We start from the raw sequence: 24,426 nt of genomic DNA, 5'->3' as shown, positions 1-24,426 counted from the left end.
TAATAGTGTAATAGTGTAATAGTGTGTAATAGTGTAATAGTGTGTAATAGTGTAATAGTGTAATAGTGTAATAGCGTGTAATAGTGTAATAGTGTAATAGTGTGTAATAGTGTAATAGTGTAATAGTGTGTAATAGTGTAATAGTGTGTAATAGTGTGTAATAGTGTAATAGTGTAATAGTGTAATAGCGTGTAATAGTGTAATAGTGTAATAGTGTAATAGTGTGTAATAGTGTAATAGTGTGTAATAGTGTAATAGTGTGTAATAGTGTAATAGTGTAATAGTGTGTAATAGTGTAATAGTGTAATAGTGTAATAGTGTAATAGTGTAATAGTGTGTAATAGTGTAATAGTGTAATAGTGTAATAGTGTGTAATAGTGTAATAGTGTGTAATAGTGTAATAGTGTGTAATAGTGTAATAGTGTGTAATAGTGTGTAATAGTGTAATAGTGTAATAGTGTGTAATAGTGTAATAGTGTAATAGTGTAATAGTGTGTAATAGTGTAATAGCGTAATAGTGTAATAGTGTAATAGTGTGTAATAGTGTAATAGTGTAATAGTGTGTAATAGTGTAATAGTGTGTAATAGTGCAATAGTGTAATAGTGTGTAATAGTGTGTAATAGTGTAATAGTGTAATAGTGTAATAGCGTGTAATAGTGTAATAGTGTGTAATAGTGTAATAGTGTAATAGTGTGTAATAGTGTAATAGTGTGTAATAGTGTAATAGTGTAATAGTGTAATAGCGTGTAATAGTGTAATAGTGTAATAGTGTGTAATAGTGTAATAGTGTAATAGTGTGTAATAGTGTAATAGTGTAATAGTGTGTAATAGTGTGTAATAGTGTAATAGTGTAATAGTGTAATAGCGTGTAATAGTGTAATAGTGTAATAGTGTAATAGTGTGTAATAGTGTGTAATAGTGTAATAGTGTGTAATAGTGTAATAGTGTGTAATAGTGTAATAGTGTAATAGTGTAATAGCGTGTAATAGTGTAATAGTGTAATAGTGTGTAATAGTGTAATAGTGTAATAGTGTGTAATAGTGTAATAGTGTAATAGTGTGTAATAGTGTGTAATAGTGTAATATTGTGTAATAGTGTAATAGTGTTGCGGGTTGTGTCATTGCACTCAGTAGGGATATCCTCTTTGATTGGTCTATGTTGACCACTCCCCCGATCCTTAAGCCGCGCCCCCTTTTTGTATCCTTTGAACCGTTTGTCATAGAGACTCGCGAGAGACCCTCTCCCCTGTTGGCCGGCGGTGCACAGGCGTCACCCACACTTTCACAATTTCCCCCGCGCGGAATTGTCTAGTTATTATTATTATTATTATTATTATTATTATTATTATTATTATTATTATTATAATAATAATAATAATAATTATTATTATTATTATTATTATTATTATTATTATTATTATTATTATTATTATTATTATTATTATTATTATTATTATTATTATTATTATTATTATTATTATTATTATCACTTGTTCTCTCTTTTTTTTTTTTTTTTTTACTATTTGCATTACTATTGCAGCTTGTTATTATGCGTTTTCGCGTGACAATTAAATAAAGTATGCAAATTCTGAGATTCAAGTATAATAATAGTCTCAAAACGAGTATTGTAAAAACTGCAGTTTGTCACACTAATCTTTTTAGTTTCAAGGCTCATTTCATGCACATAGCCTGACGCCGTAATCTGAGGCCCGATGACCAGGCCTGACTGGGCCGCGCACACTGTCTAATATTGGTTTAGCAAAGATATTTGGCTTAGGTATTTAAAAACACTGTCACGAGCCCAGACTGTTGTTTTTGACTTTGTCTCACAGACCAAAACTCATTAAATTAACTAGTAGGGTTTAAATTCTGCACGTCAATCTGCCGAACATATGACTAAAACACACAGAAAGATACTCATCTTTCTCTTTCTTGGATCTTGCGTTTGCATGCTTTTGTGGGTGTGTGCATTCATGCATACTTATTATTTCACCTAAAGCCTATGTGTGTGTGTGAGCACACATGCATGCATATCTACTTCCTATTATTTAATCTAAAGCCTACTGTGGACATGTACTTTATAGGCTACTACATGTGGCCATCATGTTATTGGCTCCAAGTATGCAAGTTTTTTTTTTGACAATTAGGGTGGTGTTAGGCTTGCAAATGCATGCACATGGCTGCATGAATGTGTGTGAGTGCACATGCATTCGTGCAGTGTGTGTGTGTGTGAATGCACAGTTTAAGCATGCACTTATTATTATTTCACCCATAAGCCCATTTACAACTTTGCAGCATGTATAGGAATGCATTTAATTTATTTAGCTTAAAGCCCCACTGCATTTGTAAGTGCAACATGAATACAGCATTTATTCTTTCATCTAAAGTATTTTTCTTTTTTCTTTCTGTATATATTTTTTTGCGTATATGCTTGGGCTGCAGGTGTAAGCATGCACTTATTATTACTTCACCCAAAAGCCCATTTACAGCGTATGTATGTGCAGCATGTAGGAATGCATTTAATTTATTTAGCTTCATTTTCATTTTCAAATCTTAATTCATAAACGTTTGTTGCATGCAGATATATAGTGCTGCGGCAACCATACATGTATGACATACGGGAGAATACATACATTTGAGGGGGAGGAAACTGTACATTGGCAGGTACCCTCTGCTCTGAGTTTTAAGAGCGAACTTTAAGAAACAATAGACTAATAGTCAATGTTGCGCCCTCCCCAGTTTGCAGGATGTGCTGCCCATTTGTTATCATTCTGCTATCATGCAGTTGTAGGTGTGTGTGTGTGTGTATGTGCATATATGTTTATATATCTCTATCTTAACATTAACATTACTATTGATCCTGTTCTAGGACTCTTTGTTTAAAATTAATTAAACCACTACGGTTTAACAATAATGATAATAATAATTATTATTGATATTATTATTATTATTATTATTATTATTATTATTATTATTATTATTATTATTATTATTATTATTATTATTATTATTATTATTATTATTATTATTATTATTATTATTATTATTATTATTATTATTATTATTATTCTTTTTTTTTCTTTTTCTCCTCTCTACCTTTTAGAGGCATTTAATTATACTTTTTTTTGTTACTGTTATGGGAGCGTGGCGTGTAGCCACTGAGAAGGAAGTCTGCTTTTTACCTGGCTGTTTGCATTTTAGTTTGCAGACGACCAGGTGGGATGCAGCTTAATCTCCGGATAGGAGAAGTTATAGTAGTGGGGGGGAGGGGGGAGGGAATGGGGGATTGTGTTTTTTGTTTTTCTTTTCAGTCGACTCGCTCTGTTTTATTTTTGTTTTCACGCTCACGCTCTGTACTCAATGGAACCTTAACAAGTGAATATGTATCTATTATAGTTTTCTACTCCAAACGAATTACATTCAACCAGACTGCATCCCTTTTAGACTATGGCTAATTTGAATATCCTGATCTGGAATACAGGGGGTCTCAATATACCACATAAACGCACAAGTGTACTAACGTGGCTAAAGAGGAAGCAAGTGGATCTGGCTTTGCTGAGTGAAACTCATCTTTTATTGGCGGATAATGCAAAATTGGCAAATAAATTTTATCATAACATAAGTTCTTCTTCTTTTGGCACCAAGACCCGAGGGGTAGTCATAGTGGCGAAGAAAAATTTGAATATTAAACTGTTAGATGTGTGGTCTGATGCAAATGGTCGAATCACTATTGCTAAAATAGAATGCTCTAACCGGAAAATTGCGCTGATTTCTGCATACGCCCCTAATTTGTATGACGCTAACTTTTATGCTGTACTAACTTCAGCTATGTTGAAACTACCTGATTACTCTTTAATAGTAGGAGCTGATTTTAATGCAGTTTGGGATCCATTGATCGATAGATCCAATCACACGGAAAACCCTGATCAGAAGCAAGCTACCACAGCCCTACAGGCCTGGTCTAAGGACACAGGGGTAATTGATATGTGGCGTTCGCTCAACCCATCTGCGAGGGATTACTCCTTCTTCTCGTCGTATAAGACATAAGACCTCTTCCAGAATTGATTATGTTTTTTCTTCCCCACATCTCTTTGATAGCTTTGATGTTGACTTAGTGCCCATAGCACTCTCAGACCACAAAGGTATCCTCCTCAAAGGTTCACTCAGTAAAATAACATCCCGTGCCCCTAGATGGTGTTTTAACTCAACACTTCTGAAAAACGGAGAGTTTAACTTGCAATTTAAAGAGAAGCTCACTGAATTCCTACAGTTTAATGTTGGCTCTGTACAGGACCCCAGAATCCTATGGAATTCGGTTAAGGGATTTATCAGAAGTAACACTACTCTCTTTGCATCTAATCTCCGCAAGGGACGTCTCTCCAAGCTAGAGGAACTGGAAAAGCTTCAAGCCATGTTGATCTCTTCCTTGCAGCACAACTACTCTAATCGACTGGAGCTTCAAATTAAGGTAGTGAAAAAAGAGATTAACTCCATTTTAAGACAACAATCTGAATTTCAGATGCACAGAACAAGACAGCACTACTACTTTCACGCCTCCAGGCCTAGTCACCTATTAGCTATGAAGATACGTGCCAGTGAGCAATTTGCGGATATCCCTTCCATTAAGAACCAACAGGGGGAGGTAACCACCAACCCAAAAAAGATTAATGATACATTTCGCTGTTTTTATTCCAATCTGTACAAGTCAGAGGTGGTCTTTGATCATACCAAGCTGGAGGATTTTCTTGATCAAATCAATCTACCACAGATCTCAGAAGATAGTGCTAGGTTGTTAGCTGCACATATCACGCTGGTTGAACTTAGAGAGGCGATTGCGGATATGCAACGGGGCAAGGCTCCCGGATGGGACGGCATTCCACCGGAACTCTATCTTGCATTCTGGGATGTACTCAGCCCCTTATTACTCTCAATGATCTTACACTCAATCAAAGAGGGCAATTTTTCTAGAGATGTCAATATGGCGCTTATATCTGTTTTACTCAAGAAGGATAAGGACCCCACCGAATGTGGCAGCTACAGGCCCCTAAGTCTCCTCGGAGCCGATCTTAAGCTATATGCCAAGGTTCTAGCCACCAGACTTCAAAAGCACATGACATCTCTAGTTCACCCTGATCAGACCGGCTTCATAAGAGGCCGCCTGGTTACTGACAACATCAGACGGTTACTGCACGTGATTAATGCCAGCAAGGATATTGCAGCCCCTACAGCGGTCATATCCTTGGACGCAATGAAGGCATTTGACAGATTGGAGTGGTCTTACTTATGGGCAGTTCTCAGAAGGATGGGGTTGGGTGAGGGTTTCATTCATATGATCAAAGTTCTATACACTGAGCCTTCGGCCATGATCTTAACGGGAAAGTTCTGTTCGCCACTCTTCTCTGTCTCGCGTTCTTCTAGACAGGGTTGTCCTCTTAGTCCCGGACTCTTCGCTTTATCCCTCGAACCCCTAGCTCAATACATAAGACAATCCCAAATTATGTCTCCTATTTCAATTCAGGGCACACATCATCATATTAGCTTATACGCAGATGATGTACTCCTGTTTATGCAAAATCCCTCCGTCTCTCTACCTCATCTGCTTGGCGTGATAGATGAATTCGGCAGCCTGTCCGGCTTTAAGATCAACTGGCCAAAATCTGCTTTTCTTCCACTTAATGAGCCTGCGAAGGCTACCATCTTACCGGTAAACATGCTTATGGTGGAGCACTTTAAATGTCTCGGGATTGAAATATTCCCCACTATTGGCCAGACGGTAAGGTATAATTACTCCAGCTTGGGTGACAGGATTACAAATGACTTTAACAGATGGTCCAAATTAAAAAATTCATTACAGGCCCGTACGTCAATAATTAAAATGAATATTTTACCCAGAATTAACTTTATCAGCTCCATGCTCCCGTTACCTCCTCCTGTTGGTTACTGGCAGAAATTGCACTCTGCCTCGTATAAATTCGTTTGGAACAATAAACGCCCGCGCTTAAAGAGATCAACTGCCCAAAGGAGTAAACTCGATGGGGGCTTAGCATTTCCAGACTTTAAATATTATTTTCAGGCTTTCTCTCTGAGACCTTTGATCACTTGGTTTGATGCTCAAGCAGCTGTATCTTGGCGACCATTGGAGGAGAAGTTGGTGTCCCCATATAGACTTCAGGATATTGTGTATACCAACATATCAATTAAACAATGTAAATTAAGATTTGGCCCTTTAATCACACATGTGATCCAAACTTGGCGTGACACTCAGAAAGTGGGTACAAACCGCCATCAATGGCACACACATTCCCCTCTATTTAATAACAATCTTCTCCTTATTGAACAACAACCTATTAGGTACCCTAGATGGGAAAAGAAAGGTATCCACACATTGGGGGATATCTTTGATAACTCTGGCCTCCGATCTTTCCAGGATATATCCAACGGATATGATCTCCCCGGAACCTCCTTTTTCTTTTATTTACAAATAAGAGCAGCTCTGAAGGCTCATGGCGTGCCATGGGATGCTCCACTAGTGCATCACCGCTTTCACAAGTTATTTTATGACAAGGAGACATCGAGAGGCTTTGTCTCTGACTTTTATCGCCATTTACTCATGACCTCGTATAAAGAGCTCCCCCTGGATACGATTTGGAGAAAGGATGTTCCGGAGTTGGATGTAGATTTTGATTGGGATGCAGTCTGGGAAAATGTTCGGTTATCCTCACACAACCCAGATCACCAACAGATTCATCTAAATTTTATTCACAGGACTTATTTAACCCCTAGACGATTGAATTCAATGGGTCTCAGACCTGACTCTCTATGTACCTTGTGTCCAAATGGCGCCACAGGTACATTTATGCATATGTACTGGGAATGCCCTCCTGTTGTGATTTTTTGGGAAAATGTTACATATCAGCTCTCAGACATTTTCTCCCTAACCATACCTGTATCTCCTTCTGTATTATTACTGAATGATCTCTCTAAATTACCGACCTATATACAGGTGAAAAAACTAATTTTGGCCGGCCTCACAGCCGCAAAAAAATTGATTGCCTCACGTTGGTTTCATCCAGATAGACTCTGTCCAAAGGTATGGTTTCTCACCTACCTTGACGTGATCTATTTGGAGATATCCACGGCACGTGTTATAGGGGTTAGGGAATCTGATATCGTAATTTGGTTGGCTACAGTGGCAAAGTTGAGGGAACGCATATAAGTTTGGAAATGTTTGTTTTGATTCTTGTTTTTTTTTTTTTTTTGCTGAGTGATGTATTGTGATGTATTATGAGTGTGACTCATGTTGAGGTCCTGGGGTGAGCGGGGGGAGGGGGGGGGGGGGAGAGAACGAGCGAGTGTCCATGTTAGGATGATCACTGTACAGTTGTATCAGTTGTTGTCTTGTCATGTGGTGTTGAGTTACTGTCTTGGGAAGTCTTTTTATGTATTGTTGTTGTTGTATTGTGATATGTTTTGTTTCATGTTGGAAAAAAGAAAATAAAATAAAAATATTTGATCAAAAAAAAATTAAATGGCGTTCTTTTGCCATAATAATTACACCACATGAAGGTTGAGAGCCCATAGGTTATGCATGCCTAAAGGTCAATTTGCATGTTCTTGGTATCTAGGAACATCTAGGGACCTGGGGGAATGTATTCCCAGATGTCAGAAATATTGTGTCTGTTACTAGACTTGAGTAAATTGTAATAAAAAAAGGAGAATATAAATTATTTTGCATCTGTGCTAATGTTACAATTGCGGCGCTAGAGATTTCGCTCACTGAGCTCATTCAGCACCTTCAAAATCTAAGCAAATTAATAAAGGGAAGATGATTAAACAGAAGGATTTGTAGATACAGTAATAAATTATAATCCATTTGAATTATACATTCATATTTGACCTTGAACTTGACCTTATTATGGCCATACATACATCATACATCTATGGATAGGGAAAAGGCTCCTCTTTCCAATGGCAGTGTTAAATCTGGATTTAGTCATTTTCTCACGGTTTTACGATAAAAGAGATATAATTAGCATTTTTCTGATAAATTCTTATTTTCGGTAAATCTTATAAAACATTGTTAAAAATGGAATTACCATGATATGATAATTGGGGATCTAATACGGTCTCTATTGATCGATTTATAATAAAGAAAATTGGGGGACCTTACAGCTGAACAGGTTAATTTAGTCCTGCTTACTGAATTATGACCATTGCGTTTTGACTGGCTACTTAACTTCGGGTTAACTCGCCAACCGTTCAGTGCCAGACCCGAGTATATTCGTGTTTTCATCGTTATTTCTTTTATTCGATATTTCCATTCATTACAGGCACACTGACTCGGGGTTAACATGGGGAATCATCCTGAGAATGCCAAAGTGCAATACCGGCCGCATCCACCCAGGTGGCAGTATCGAGCACCCTTTGAAACATTATATCTTGGCCTGTGCGTCGATCAAATGTCTCTGGTCAGATTTTTCTTTGTTGGGCAAGGGGAGCGGTTGTCCCGATCGGATTGAGAAGCATGAAATGCTCCAGATGCATGATGTGTGGTGGATTATGTTGGCGACACGATCGACACCAATACTGGGACTTGCAATCAGATAATTGGAATATTCTTTTTGGGGTACATCCTAGTTGAAGGTAAGGCCTATATGGTACCAATCCTGCTGTGATCCAACCATGACTTCACTTTGATCACAAGATATGTGTGTAACGTTACTCCACAATGTGTGCCGTTGGTGATGATCAAAGCATAAAAAAACGAGCCCCCCCCACCCTGAAACATAATACCGATAATATAGATTTGATTTCGAAATAGTAGTGTGTACAGGCGAGAAACGTCAACGTTTTTAGTGAAATGCACGTATTGCTGCATAGCGTAGTTTTCTGGGATTAGACAGGATTACTCTAAAACGATACTCATATTCACCACGGTATAAAACGGGAATGTATTTATGAAAAACATATTTCTTTAACACATATTGAACGATAGATAGTCAATGTCAAATGGGCCATAGTATTGTATCCATAGCTATAGCCCTGCAAACACTGCCACTTATTCCTATCTTTTAGAGCGTCAGTGTGGTAAATACAAACAATGCTCAACTGCGTGGCGTCCAAAGAGTTATGCCTTAAAAGCAAGTACATTTTCCTGAGATAGTGTGCTTCTATAGGGAGGTGTAGTGGTTATGTATCCCATATCTTCCTATAGCTTCTGTGATTGATTGATTGATTTTGATTGAAAAGTTTATTAACAGATTGCAGAATGGGTACAGTACAGTACAGCTCAATACATACAATTGTTAAGGGGATGCAGACCAGAGAAAGACTTTCGTCTTGTTTACATCAGGGTCCCCCATTTTCAATTCATCATAACATATATGACATACATGACATACAGATAGACAGTACTGCTACATCTATACATTTATGACATATCAGATTTGCAAATACAGTACTGTTTGTGATACAAAAGTGTCCAGAAAAAGAGTGTATATACATTTGACATAGAAACTGTACATTGGAGGAGGTTGGGTGGGTGGGTGGGGGCTGTACATTGGAGGTGGGGGGGGGGGGGGGGGGGGATTGGGTAGGGGGGGGGCACTGTACACTGTACATTGGAATACTGACAAAGCCATACATGGTCATTTACTGTACACCTGGGTTAGGACATTTGTGGGGGCCAGTTTCGAATTGCAGTCTCCCGTAGGTGTTTTTTGAGAGTGTTTTTGAAAGTGGGTAGTGATTCAAATTCCTTTACAGCTTTGGGTAGGGCGTTCCACATTGATGTGGCATAATTGCGAAACGTGTTTAGTCCCTTGTTTGAGCCGAATCTGGGTTTAACATGATTTGTGGAGCTCCCTCTGGTGTTGTGATCGTGGTATTCACTGACCTTTGGGAAGTATTTTGACATGTACATGGGTACCTTGGTCGCGTAGTTTATCTTGTAGACCAGGCCCATTGCAAGTTGCTGTACTCTGTCGTCTACTCTAAGCCATCCTAGGTTGTCAAAGTGGGCAGGGGTGAGGTGGGTTCTAGGAGTCAGGTCAAGCAGTAGTCTGACTAGCTTGTTTTGAGATGTTTGTAATTTGTTTTTTAGTGCCTTTGAGGTGCTTTGGTACCATGAGGTGCAAGCATAGTTGTAGTACCCTTGAATGAGTGCTCCTGCTAGAGTCTTCAGGGTATTCTTGTTTACCAGAGAGGAGATCCGGTACAAGAATCAAGTTTGTTGGTTGACTTTTTTTATTACATTGGATGCCATTTTGTCACAGGAAAGATTAGCCTCTAGGATGGAACCCAGGTAGGTAATTTCATCTTTCCTTGTGACAATATTGTCACCCACTGTAACCGAGAAGCCGTCGGTCTTGCTGAGTTTGTTATTTGAACCGAAGAGAATGGACTCTGTTTTGCCCATGTGTAATGATAGTTTGTTGTCGGTGAGCCATATGCAGATTTTGCCTAGTTCCGAGCTGAGGGCTTTTTCAACCTGTAAGTTGTTCTTGTCAGAGACCAGCAGGGCTGAGTCGTCCGCAAACAGGAACAAGTTGCAGTCACAAGCTGACGACATGTCATTTGCATAAATTAGGAATAGTAGCGGTCCTAGTATGCTTGCTTGTGGAACACCACAGCTCACTGTGAGGGGGGGGGGGGGATAGGGTACCGTTTACCTCCACCATCTGTTCTCTCCCCTCCAGGTAGGATTTTATCCAGCTCACTGATAGACTATCAAAACCAATTGCTTTTAGCTTGTCAATCAGAATGGTGTGATTGACAGTGTCGAAGGCCTTTTGTAGGTCCAGCATGACCATGCCGCAGTATTTGCCCGCGTCCACCTCTTGTTTGATGTGGTCGTTCAAATAGAGAAGGCATGTGTCAGTGGAGTGGGATGTTCTGAAGCCAGATTGGAATTCGTAGATTAGATTATTTTCCGCGAGATACTTTTCGATCTGTTTGTATACTATTTTTTCCATGACTTTCGAGATGGATGTAAGGATAGAAACAGGGCGGTAGTTGCCCGGGTCTAATTTGCTGCCGTTTTTGTGCAGGGGTGTTACTCTCGCAATTTTGGCCTTGTTCGGTTGGAGGGCGCTCAGTTTTTTGAGTACCTCATCTGTACCATTTCCAGTTTGAAGTCGTCTTTGTGGACGCCTAGGTTCTTGTAGTATGCTACTATGTGTTCTACCCCATACTGCCCTGAGTGGGAGGGTAGTTTGTTTACCAGTGTTGTGGCTATGTTTGTGAAGAAAGTGTTTAAGTAATTGGCTACATCCAGCTTGTCTGTGATGAGCGTGTTGTCCGTCTTTATGTTTATGTTTGAGAACCTGGTTTTAAGTTTTTTACTGCAGCCTAGTTGATTGTTGAGTAATTTCCAAAGTTCACGTGGTTTATTTTTGTTTTCCTCGGTTTTGTCATTGATGAAATTGTCTTTTAGCAGTTTCGATCATGGAGTTTACGTCATTTCTTAACCCTGTCTCACTTGGAAAACGGAAAAGCTAAATTATATGCAGAATGCAAGCGATGTGTTGGTTAACCACAATGACAATATGGAAGGAGAATAACGAGTGGATATATATGCGTGCATGAATGACACTGTTGTGCGTTACGATACTACTCAACAGTGTTCCAATTCCAACAGCCATCAGACTATACAACGCATCACTGTGCCTCACTGCATCACTGAGCACACAGCGGCAGCTCCATAGTGGCAGGAGGCCGCGACTGCTGCCAGACATTGACCTAGGACTAATAGGAACCCAAGGAGGAAAATAACACTACCTGATGCATACTGCTCATTATGTGACACTGTGAATACTGTGAATATATATTTCAGTTAGTTAGATAGTTAATTATATTGACCAATTTGTTTACACTGCTTGTGTTGTTTTTACTACCTGTACCCCCCCCCCTTCCCCCATGCTCAGTTTATTTTTACTGTATTTATCTACTGTATATTTTATTCCATTTTTATTCTATTTTACTCTACTCTTATCCTAGGCAACTTGATTTGATTTGTGTTATTATTCTAATTCGTGACCTGTCCTGTCTAAATGTTTAAATGTTGAGCGATTTGCAGTGTCAAATTTCCCACGGGATAATAAAAGTATTTATATTCTATTCTATTCTATTCTGTTCTATTCTATTCTATTCTATTCTATTCTATTTATTTACACCAAACAATAACCAACTGCACAATTTGCATATAATATAAAGTAAATGGTATACCTTGTTCAACAAATGAAAACGAAACGACGTTGCAAACGACGACGGTCAAAACTGTTGGCTCTCTACCGGTAACACACACACCTGCATGTCATCAGTCCCATTACACCTTATTAAGTAGCCAGGTAAGCCACCTACTGGTGAGCAAAGGGAACTGATGCCATGAACCCAACTTGGCAGGCACAATGTATACAATGGCAGAAATCAACATAAAACCCAACAAAAACAAAGAGCTATGTTACATGTTGTATGTATAGCAATTGATGGTCAGGGTGTGGGGAATGGAAATTCACAAGCTTCTTCCATCCCCCTTTTCAAACCATTAAGTGGTGTCTGTTCTATGGTCTATTGTTTTGTGGTGGTTATTGTACTGTTTTGTGGTTGTCTTGTATTGTATAGGTTGCATGGTTTGAAATAAATGAAACTGAAATACATAAAATATAGCATATGGCACTTTACTCTATGTAAATTGGCTCTTACAAGACCTGTGATGACTAGTACTCACCACGTCAATCAGCTGTGCTATGGAGAGTCCAAACTTGACAATCACTACATCTGAGATGTTCGGCACCGGTCTGGACCACTTGTTGTAACCGATGAACAGCTTCTTGAAGAGCTCATCCTCGGCGTGGGAGTGGCTGTTGTCGTGGCAGAAGACTGTAGAGGCAATCAATCAGAAAAGTAATCATCAAAAAGACACGCACATCCCAACAACAAATTCAAGTCATTCACTTCGCTGCCATATTGGTGAAGTTTGATGTGAGGTATGGATGTGGAAGTGTTTCACATTAAGTTCAGTTCAGTATTTATTTAGCTTATACTTAGGTATAAGCAAGAGAAGGAAACTGTCCATAGATTTTTATAATCTCTTTTTATTAGTAACATGCAGTGTTGGGACTAACGCGTTACAAAGTAACGAGTTACAGTAACGAAGTTACTTTTTGCCGTTCTAGTACTCTAACGCATTACTTTTTAAATTCAGTAACGCTGTTACCGTTACTAAATGGTTTGTTAGTTGGTTACTGCGTTCTTTTTATGTAGATTCATAGCGAGCGTCCTCCTAACTCCGTTTGATTTCGCCTGAGTTTGTTTTGTTTACAATAGAGAGCGTCTATTTCTTTCCGTAGCCGCATTTCTGGTTTTCGCATTTCTGATTGGCCACTGACTGACGTTCTCTGACGTTCTCTGACCAGAGAGCGTCAGTCAGTGGCCACTGGCCAATCAGAAATGCGAAAACCAGAAATGCGGCTACGGAAAGAAATAGACGCTCTCTATTGTAAACAAAACAAACTCAGGCGGACGCTCGCTATGAATCTACATAAAAAGAACGCAGTAACCAACTAACAAACCATTTAGCAACTACTTGGAGAGATAATTAATATACAACATGGAAACGAGATAAAGAACATGTTTGAGGCGCTGCTGGAGTCAACTGGACTAACGTAACGTTACTACATCTCGACCACCGCAGACTTTGGTGAGTGCAATGTGTTCACTGAAACTCAAGTTGATCAACGGATTTTGACTGTACGAAATCTGCCAGGGAATCTCATAATACTAATCAAACAATATAAATATAGTCCTTTCATGCACAATTGATATCCTAACTATTCTAACGTTGCAATGCTTTGATTGATATCTTAAACAACGTTGCAACTTGCAAGATGGTGAATGAATGAATGAATGAATGAATGAAAACTTTATTTAACAGATTGCAGAATGGGTACAATACAGTACGGCTCAATACATACAATTGTTAAGGGGATGCAGACCTGAGAAAGACGTTTGTCTTGTTTCCATCAGGGTCCCCCATTTTCAATTCATATAGACATTTATGACATACACAACATACATGACATTTATGGCATAGGGACATATAGGTATTTAGTACTGATACATTTGTGACATAAACGGTATTAAAATATACAGTACTGTTACCCCTAGCTTTGGGTAGGGCGTTCCACATTGTTGTGGCATAATAGCGAAACGTGTTTAGTCCCTTGTTTGAGCCGAATCTGGGTTTTACATGATTTGTTGAGCTTCCTCTGGTGTAGTGGTTGTGGTATTCACTGACCTTTGGGAAGTATTTTGAAATGTACATGGGTACCCCGGTCGTATAGTGTATCTTGTAGACCAGGCCCATTGCAAGTTGCTGTACTCTGACGTCTACTCTAAGCCATCCTAGGTTGTCAAAGTGGACAGGGGTGAGGTGGGTTCTAGGGTTCAGGCCTTCAGGTCAAGTAGTAGTCTGACCAGTTTGTTTTGTGATGTTTGTAATTTTGTTTTAAGCGCCTTTGAGGTGCTTTGGTACCATGAGGTGCACGCATAGTCGTAGTACCCTTGAATTATAATGGTTATAATGAAACGCTCCGGCGACATCAAGGCTGTTCCTTCAACCGGCGCACTTCTTATTATATCGACTCGGGACAACATTTGTTTGTGTCAGATTTGTGTTTGTATCTAGACCACATTGCTTAGCAGAGTTCGGTGATGTGAATGGAAACTGTCAAGTTGATCAACCGATTTTGAGTATCTTGGGCATGGGACTCGGGAGCAATCTTTTTTTTTAATTTTGTTTTTAAATAACTAAATAGTTACTTTTCACAGTAACTCATTACTTTTGGGTGTAAGTAACTAGTACAGTAACGAAGTTACTTTGAAATGAAGTAACTAGTAAAGTAACTGAGTTACTATTTTTCAGTAACTAGCACAACACTGGTCGTTAGACCCCCCTAGGCATGGTCTAATTCTCACAACCCACGACTGCACGTGGTGTAATGGCTTTTATACAACTGGCGCATTCATCCAACCTTATTGCTATACAATAAACACACATTAATTGAAGATTTATTGAAAAAACCATCTGCAGAAAAAGTTGTTCCCAAATTTTTTTTTTGAAGTTGCCTCCATGTGGAAGCAGCTCGGAAATGCATCCAACTGTTCTCACTGTCTCTCAACTAAGACATCCAACAAACTAAGACATTCAACTGTCTTTCAACTAGACATCCAACAAACTAAGACATCCAACTGTCTCTCAACTAAGACATCCAACAAACTAAGACATCCAACTGTCTCTCAACTAAGACATCCAACAAACTAAGACATCCAACTGTCTTTCAACTAGACATCCAACAAACTAACACATCCAACTTTTGTTTTGTTTTGAACCTACTTTCTATAGACCTTCATTCTTAGATGCTTCTATAGAAAGTAGGTAAAACAAATAAAAAAACGTTTTCTTTGCTCTATATAGGGGGGGGGGGGGTCTTTGCCCTATAAGATTTTCAGGGCTGGTGGTCTATCGCCCTGCTCTAAAGACAAACTCTAACCTTAACCAACTTCGAAAGAGAGCGACTTCGAAAGAGTGCCTAAACTTAACCAAATTGTTTTTCATTTAGTCTTTATGACCCTATCAACATATCCTTTCGTAATGTTTACTGTCGCGGCGTGTCCGCCATCTTGCTTTCACTTCTAAAAACTCGCATGGCGGAGTGATAGTAATGCGGTTGTGGGCGGGTCCTGGGACCAAGAGCATGGGGTTAGTACAAATACTGTTTCAGCCAATCAGAATCGAGAAATGTGCATGCCGTTGTATAAAGTGTTTCAGCCAGTCGGAGTATGGGAGTGAGAATTCCACTGAACGATTGCAGCCATGGACTACAAACAGTACACAACGCAGAGATGGCCAGGGGATGCTGATAACGATCAACAACAGGCTAATTACACCGACATCTAACAAATAGCTTTCAATGGCCAGAAGCCATTGTTTTTTTTATCCCCCAATTTAGTCGATATGCCAATTCCCTACTGTCGGTTTGGGGAGGGTGTAGACCACCACATGCCTCCTCCAATACATGTGAAGTCACCAGCCACTTCTTTTCACCTGACAACTGGGAGAGAGCGTAACGAGTGGTTCATGCTATCTCCCCCAGATCCCCTTCCCGCTGAACAGGCGCTGACCGACCAGTAGGAGTCGCTATTGTACCAACCAGGACTCATACCCCACCTGCATCCCACCCATAAACACTGGCAATTGCTTATCAAGCCAGAGGTTCCGGGAATTGAACCCTGAGTCTCTACCCACTGCCCAGCCGCTCCACCACCAGTAGCCATTGTGACATCATCATTCAAATGTGCGGTTCTCAAAATTCTAATCTCATAGATGAGAGTGTATGCCTGAAATGGTTAACAAAAAGCAGCAGACAGAATGTGTCCAGGTTGCTGCTTTCATTCTCACAGTCCTCTATTTATCTCTGTGTTGTTAGCGGCGGTGGTGGTGGCGTTCCACTACCTTCCCAGCGAGAGCCGTCTTAATCTAATTGACTCTGAGTTAGCAGTCTAGACAGATTTCAAGTTCAAGTTCAAGTTCTTTAATAGTTGTCATACAGAAGTACAGAATACTTTCATACAAAATGCTTCTTACTGTTACGCTCCAGAGACTGTGCTAGACAAGATAGTATCAAATAACATAATAACATAATATAGCATGAATTTAGAAGAAGAAAATGAGGTCACAGTGTTCGGTATAGACATATGTACAATGTTCTGAGTTACCATATAATATACAATACACAATACTATGCAGTGTACTAATGTACAGTACTATCTAGTGCAAAGCAGAAATGGGATGAGGTACAATTTTAGGTACAATTTACAGTAAGGTGTACGAGTTGTAGTGCAATCCTTCATCCATAAATATAAAGTGTGGGGAGTGGGTGCTACAGTGTGTTTGTTTAAAGTGGGTGTGTGCTATAAGTGTGTGGAGTGGGTGCTACAGTGTGTTTGTTTAAAGTGAGTGTGTGCGTGTGGATGTGTGTGCTATGTGCGTTTGGTGGTTGTTGTTGTGTAGTGTTCATTCATTGTTCGTTTAGCAGCCTGATGGCCTGGGGATAGAAGCTTCTTCTGAGTCTTTCTGTGCTCGCCTTGAGACTCCTGTATCGCTTGCCTGACCGCAGCAGTTCAAAGAGGCAGTTGTTCGGGTGACTGGAGTCTTTAATGATTCTCTTAGCCTTGCCCTTGCAACGCTTGTAGTAAATGTTCTGGAGGGTGGGGAGCCCCCCTCCAATTGTGCGTTCGGCTGAACGTGTCACTCTTTGTAGTCTGCTTTGGTCTTGTGCAGTGCTATTCCCAAACCAGGAGGTGATGTTGCCGGTCAAGATGCTCTCTATTGTACATGAGTAGAAGTTCTTAAGGATCTTCTGGCTGACTTGGAACTTCCTTAGGCGCCTGAGGAAGTAGAGGCGTTGTCGTGCCTTCTTCACAACACTGTTAATGTGTGTGGTCCATGTCAAGTCCTCGGATATGTAGGCTCCGAGGTACTTAAAGCTGTTGACTCTCTCAACCGGTGCCCCGTCGATGCTGAGGGGGCTGTAGTCCTTGACCCCCGACCTCCTGAAGTCCACAATCATCTCCTTTGTTTTGCTGACGTTCAGGGAGAGGCTGTTTTCCTGGCACCATCCCGCCAGGACCTTGACCTCTTCCAGGTAGGCCCTCTCGTCGTTGGCAGAGATCAGGCCCACCACCACTGTGTCGTCAGCAAATTTGACGATTGTATTGCTACTCCGCTGAGCCACACAGTCGTGTGTGTACAGGGAGTAGAGGAGGGGACTCAGAACACAGCCCTGGGGGGCCCCTATGTTGAGGGTGATGGATGAGGAGGTGCAGTTGCCTGGTCTCACCACCTGGGGTCTGCCAGTCAGGAAGTCCAAGACCCACTGGCAGAGGTCATAGCCCAAGCCCAGGTCCCTGAGCTTGGCTATGAGTATGGAGGGGACTATGGTATTGAATGCCGAGCTGTAGTCGATGAATAGCATTCTCACATAGTTCCCCTGCCTCTTGTCCAGGTGTGATGCTGCTGTGTGCAGCACATGGGATATGGCGTCCTCCGTGGACCTGTTGGGGCGATATGCAAATTGCAGGGGGTCCATGTTGATGGGGAGGGAGGAGCAGATGTAGCCCTTTACTAGCTTCTCGAAGCACTTCATGGCTATGGAGGTGAGAGCTACAGGGCGGTAGTCGTTGAGGCAAGCAGGCTTGGATTTTTTGGGTACAGGGATAATAGTGGACTTCTTCAGGCAGGTGGGGATGACAGCCTGTTCTAAGGACAGGTTAAATATGTCAGTGAATACTGGGGCCAGTTGGTCGGCACAGACTTTTAGGACGCGGCCGGGGATGCCGTCTGGACCTGCTGCCTTCCTGATATTCACTTTTTTAAAGGTCCGCCTCACCTCATGCTCTGTTACCCTGAACACTGCGCCTCCATCAGCAGCCGACCCCCCCCCCCCCCATTGCCGAGGCTTGTGAGCTGGTGTTGTTATTACCAGCATCAAACCTCGCATAGAAGGTATTGAGGTCATTTGCTAAGGAGATGTCACTGTTCAGTTTGAGGGAGGCGCCTTTGTAGTCTGTCATCGTTTTGAGCCCCTGCCACATAGCTCTAGAGTCAGCTTGTTCAAACTGGAGTTCAATTTTATCCCTGTAGCGTCGTTTGGCCTCTGACACAGTCCTCCTTACGTTGTATCGCGCCACCTTGTGGTCATTCATGTTGCCTGCCTCTAGGCCGTCGTTGTATGCTTTGGTGCGCTCTCTCAGAGCTTCACGGACGGATTTGTCTACCCAGGGTTTTTGATTTGGGTAAACTTTCATTTTGGTAGTGGGGATTGTTTCTTTCACCCTAGTACAAACATAGTCCAGCACTGTCTCCGTGTAGGCATTAATGTTATCTGTGTCGCGGAACACATTCCAGTCTGTGTTGTGAAACACTGACCGGATCGTATCCTCTGACGTCACATCCCATTTCTGCCCCTCTCGCGAGACTACGGGAGTACTTTTAATTCTCTGTCTGTACTTTGGTGAAAGAAAAATTGATGCGTGATCTGACTTACCGAAGCCACTATCAGAATGAGCCTTGTAGCCACCTTTAAATTGCGTGTAACAGTGATCTAGGATGTTACCGCCTCTGGTGTTGCAAGTCACATGCTGATAGAAGTCAGGTAATACCTTTCTCAGATTGGCGCTATTGAAATCTCCCAGAACTAAAATGGCGGCGTTAACATTCGCCTCTTGGATTCTATTTACCTCGTCGTGTAGTCTGGAGAGCGCAACCTTGTTGCTGGCTTGCGGTGGAATATACACTCCGACCAGGACGATCGCCGTTAACTCCCTCGGGAGGAAGAAAGGACGACACTTGATGGTTATATATTCCAGTTCTGGGGAGCAGTGGTTGGATAATTCCTTCACGTTAGTTGGGTCACTCCAATTTTTGTTCAACATGAAGGCAATACCTCCTCCACGTTGTTTACCGGATTCTGCTGTTCTATCCTTGCGGTGAATGAAGAAATGATCGGCCGGTTGGATGGCGTGGTCTGGGACTTCTGGCGCCAGCCACGTCTCGATGAAGCAGAGAACGTTACAGTCCCTAACGTCTCTCTGGAATTGAATCCTTGCTCGGATGTCGTCTAGTTTATTGTCTATTGATTGTACATTGGCTAGCAATATACTGGGTAGTGGTGTCCTGTGCCGCCTGGTTCTCAGCCTGTTACGGACTCCAGCTCTCTTTCCTCGCCGTCTGGGTCCTTTGTCCCTGGGGGCGAGATCCGGTCCTGATGTCCTCAAGATCTCAACGGGCCATTGTTGCGGTTCAGAGAGCTGATCCAGAGAGTAATCCAGTCGGTAAATTTCCCGTAATCCAATGTCTATAAGTGACTGACGGTCATACACATTAAATGCACCTACTGTTGGTACAGACAAAACTCTTAAAACTATAAATATTAACAAAAGTATGCACAGTCTCGACGGAGCGCACAGACAGGCAGCCGGTCGTAGCGGCGCCATCTTGTAGACAAGCTCGCTAAATAATTGGTGGCAGGGGAGTTGATGGGAACCCCCGTCCCTTGGGATCACGCTTTTTGCACCTTCATCAATACAATCAGATTCAATTACACATATCATTACTTCCTGGCGCTAAGTTACAATACTCAAGTTCTGTTTTTGGGGATTTGTACTTTACTCAAGTATTATTAGGTTTGTATAATTGTACTTTTACTAGATTACATTTCAGAGAAAAAAATACATACTTTTTACTCCTTACATTTAAAATGCAGACCTACAAAGTACAAATCTCGCAGGTCCAACTATTTTAATTAGTATATTTGTTTCTCTGGCCGAACTAACGTTAACGTTATTAACCCTTTATCTGCCAGGGATTATTCTGATCTTAATCCCATCTCTGGCACCACTATAAGTCTATGGAGATGTTCCCCTTCTTTGCAGGGTTTAGGGCTATAACTTTTTAAATTGTATTGCTAAATTGACATTACTATGGCCCATTCAACGTCAAGTATCTATCGTTTAGGATGTAGCAACGTTCTACATTCACATATTCATACTAAAATACGGTCTAAAGTATTAATATGTTTTTATCGTTTTCTGCAGCATTCTGCAGAACGTGAGTTATAGCTATACATACATATATTACATCATCAAATGTAGTTTGATACCGATTGACGTCATATTAAAACTTTCAATTGTACAGGTCCTAAACGTCCTGCCTCATCATCTGCTGGTGACCGGAGGGGGGGGGGGGGGGGGGGGGGGGGGGGTTAAATCATTTATTTAGTATGGGTGATATATATATCAGAGCAGATTATACGTTTAATAATAATCAAACACGCTGAAACTCACCGCAGCTTCCTCTGACCGTTGGGTGGCCAGCGTGGAGCAGAAAGTTCTCGATTATGGGATGTTGATATATGCGATCCATTTCCAGGTTGTATAATAGTATATACGTCCAAATCATGTTGTTTATCGAGTTATTGGCAACTGATCGCTGTCCAGTGTGTCGAGCTAGAGTCCCGCTAACGATAGCAAGTGCCCGGACCGAATATGGATGAGCACCACTTCCGGCGCGTCACTTCCTGTTTGGGCGATCCGCCGATCCGCCACCAGATGGCGCTCTTGAACCGTTGGAGAGTTGAGAGGAGATCAACAGGAGATCCCAAGTCTCTGTGGGTAAAATATGATTGCCATCACAGATTTTTGAAATATTGATCTCAAAGACGCCTTACGGCGTCATTGGCAGATTACGCATGGCGGAGAATGACACACGTCATTGGCGAATAAAGGGTTAATCCTGCGGCCGCGCTTTATTTAAAAACAGCCAATCAGTGGGAAATTAACCCGCCCATACCCATGCTGATTGGTCCTTGTGCAAGACTATCGGGGGTCTTTGATTAAACACCTGCTATCAGAAGAATAGAGTCAGAAAAAAAGTTTTTACTTTTACTTTTTAGTACTCAAGTACAGTGTTCGAATTATGAGGGGGCCAATGGGGGCTCAGCCCCCATAGCTAGAGTCTGAGCCCCCATAATCAAGACCCCCTGTGGGGGTCTCTCAAAAAATGTATATAATCTTTTTTTTATTTTTTTTATGTACAAATTAGTATTATTTATGTTACCTAAATAAATTGTTAATAGATCATATTTTTCTTTTCAGTTTTTAAAAGAACAGAGTAATTAATGTTGTGGAATAGGCTGCATTTCACCTCCAAGCCGCTATGCGTCGCCCATGAGCGTTGCCCATAAGTTTAGCGCTACTCCAACCTAGTGAAGAAGAAGCAGCAAGCAGCTGCTGTAAACAGAAGGCTGCCGGTCCGTGTCCTGCAACTGAAAACATAAACACTAAACAGTACGCCACATGCCGCCAAAAAAAAAAGGCTCAACCCGCCGCAAGGCTGTACAAAGCTGGACAGCTTTGGTTTTATAAAAAGGCCAAAGACTGACGCTGTTAGTGCAGCAGCTAGCAGCGCTACTGTCACTGAAGTTGACACTGCTAGTGCTAGTACTAGTGTTAGCTCTGCTGCTCCTGTGCGCAGTGCACCTGTTACCGCGCCGGTTGCCACTGCCAGACCCGAGTCTCCACCACTAGACCTGGACTGTGCTGCTACTCAACCACCACAATGCTGGGGTCCGAGTCAGTGGAACTTTTGGAAAAATAAATATAGCTGGTTATTTATCAAGGAGGGATGCATTGGCTGCCTTCCAGGAAAAAACGCCAAGACATTGTTAAATAAATCATTTGGAGCCCATTTGGCAGAGCAGTGGATGAATGGGACTGTGACTAGCTCTCAGAGCAAGAAGTTGAGGAAGAAAATATACACAATGATAGCATTGCTCATAAGCAAGCTATAGAAATAGAAAGTCAAAACCAGAAGGAAGTGCTTCCAAAAAAAGTGAGCGAAATCACATCTGCTTTGCTCAAGGATACATCCAGTTCATTCAGGGCAGCATATACTGTCGCTAAAGAAAGGTTGCAGACTTGCCATATACCAAATTGAACCCCCTTATGACACTTAATGTTATAACAAATAAATGTTAATTCAAGTTCATAAATTTGTTCAAATTTTTCAAATTAAATTGTTGTATTTTATCAGATGCAAAATGCAAATAAGTAAATATGGCATTATATATCAGAGGTGAGTAAGAAAATGAACACATGTTGATGGTTAACACTATGGTCGCCAAAAACGCCGTACCACATCATTCCTCGCCATGCTCATTCTGCCAAAGACGGCGTACCACGTCTTTGATATCAATATTTAAAAAATCTGTGATCGAAATCATATTTCTCCCCCGGAGACTTGAGATCTACTGTTGATGCCCTCTCAACTCTCCAACGGTTCAAGAGAGCCATCTGGTGGCCGATCGGCGGATCGCCCAGAGCGGAAACAGGAAATGGAAGCTGGTGCTCATTCCAATTCGGTCCGATCACTCAATAATAGTCCCAGGACTCAAGCTAGATACAACGGATAGCAATCCGTTACCAATAACTCGATAAACAACATGATTTGGACGTATATACTATTATACAACCTGGAAATGGATCGCATATTTCTACATCCCATAATACGAATATTTCTGTTCCACACTCATCGCCCAACGCTATGAGGAAGCTACGGTAAGATTCAGCGTTATTCTTGAATGTGTTCGATACTAACTGCTCTAATGATCATATCACCCACACTAGATGAATCATCTAACGTTGGCCACGGAATTATAAACGACCCCCCCCACCATCCGGTCAACATCAGATGATCAGTAGTAACTTCTAGAAGCACGTCCATTTGACATTTTTTATCTCGCGCAGATTCCTATCAAACTGTATTTGATCATCAATATAATGCATTTGTGGCTATAAATCACGTTCTGGAGAAAGCTGCAGAAAACGATAAAAACATACTTATACTTTAGACCAGGGGTCAGCAACCTTTTTGACATGGAGTGCCTGTTTGAAATATAGTTGTAACTAGTGTGCCTCAACAATATTCCATGCATCGTATTTTTTTTTCTCATAATCAGGTCTTTTTAATGATAATTTTTACATTATTACATCATTATTGTTGTTATTATTAACAATATTATTATGATGGTTGTATCAACCCTAAATCTGAGTTGGGGGGGGGGGGGATGCAATGCAGACAAACAGCTGCATACAGTGCGACCATTTCACTCACATTTGCCCATTCATTTTTGGACACATCACACACCATTGGTGTGTGTACTGTATGTGTGCTGTCATAGCTCCACCTACAGGCCTAATGGAGAACACCAGGATGTGAATGGAGGGTGAATGTGAGGTATATCGTGTAAATAAGTTTTGATTGATCGCAAGACTACACTGTAAAAAAATATATAATAATAAGTTACCAGAACTTAAAAATATTGAGTTCAGTTACTGTGCATTAAGGTTTTCAGTTTTCAATCCATAATAAGTTAACAGAAAAATAAGTACACAACCACATTATTTCAACCTAATAAAACTATGTTTATTGTCATTGTTTTAAGAACACAAGTTGACTTGGTAATACTCACATTTTGAGTAAAAAAAATGGCTTTTAACATGTGCAATGTTCAATGAAATAGAAAAATAAATAATATAATTTGTTGATTAATCCCACTGGTCACAATGGTGACCGTAATAATGTTTTTGTTATAAGGCTCTGCAAATGTTACTGAATGATGTATTTCCAGCTAAATTGAAATAATGAACAAATAAAGGGTCTCAATTAAATATGTGGTAGTAAAAAGAACCTGTGGGAGGATTTCAACAAGATAAATGCGACAACAGTGCAAAATATTTCACTATAATATTTCAAAGCAAAAAAATAAAAATAAATAATTTTTTTTATTTATTTTTTTTTACTGCTGC

At 40.8% G+C, this 24,426-nt stretch overlaps 1 protein-coding gene across 3 annotated transcripts in view; it reads right to left on the bottom strand.

Annotated features, from left to right (window-relative positions):
• Positions 1-24,426, bottom strand: part of chrna2b (cholinergic receptor, nicotinic, alpha 2b (neuronal)) — a 65,727-nt gene that overhangs the window by 20,457 nt on the left and 20,844 nt on the right. For all 3 annotated transcript variants that reach the window (XM_084315118.1, XM_084315116.1, XM_084315117.1), the window contains exon 2: positions 12,728-12,879. Coding sequence is in view for 2 of the 3 variants with exons in the window: in XM_084315116.1 (XP_084171242.1) it covers positions 12,728-12,879 (152 nt within the window). In the remaining variant the exon portion in view is untranslated. The remainder of the gene's footprint in view (positions 1-12,727; positions 12,880-24,426) is intronic.

This window comes from Notolepis coatsorum (genome assembly GCF_963971535.1).
Source record: "Notolepis coatsorum genome assembly, chromosome: 5".
NCBI lineage: Eukaryota > Metazoa > Chordata > Actinopteri > Aulopiformes > Paralepididae > Notolepis > Notolepis coatsorum.
This window is presented reverse-complemented; position numbering and strand designations above follow the sequence as displayed.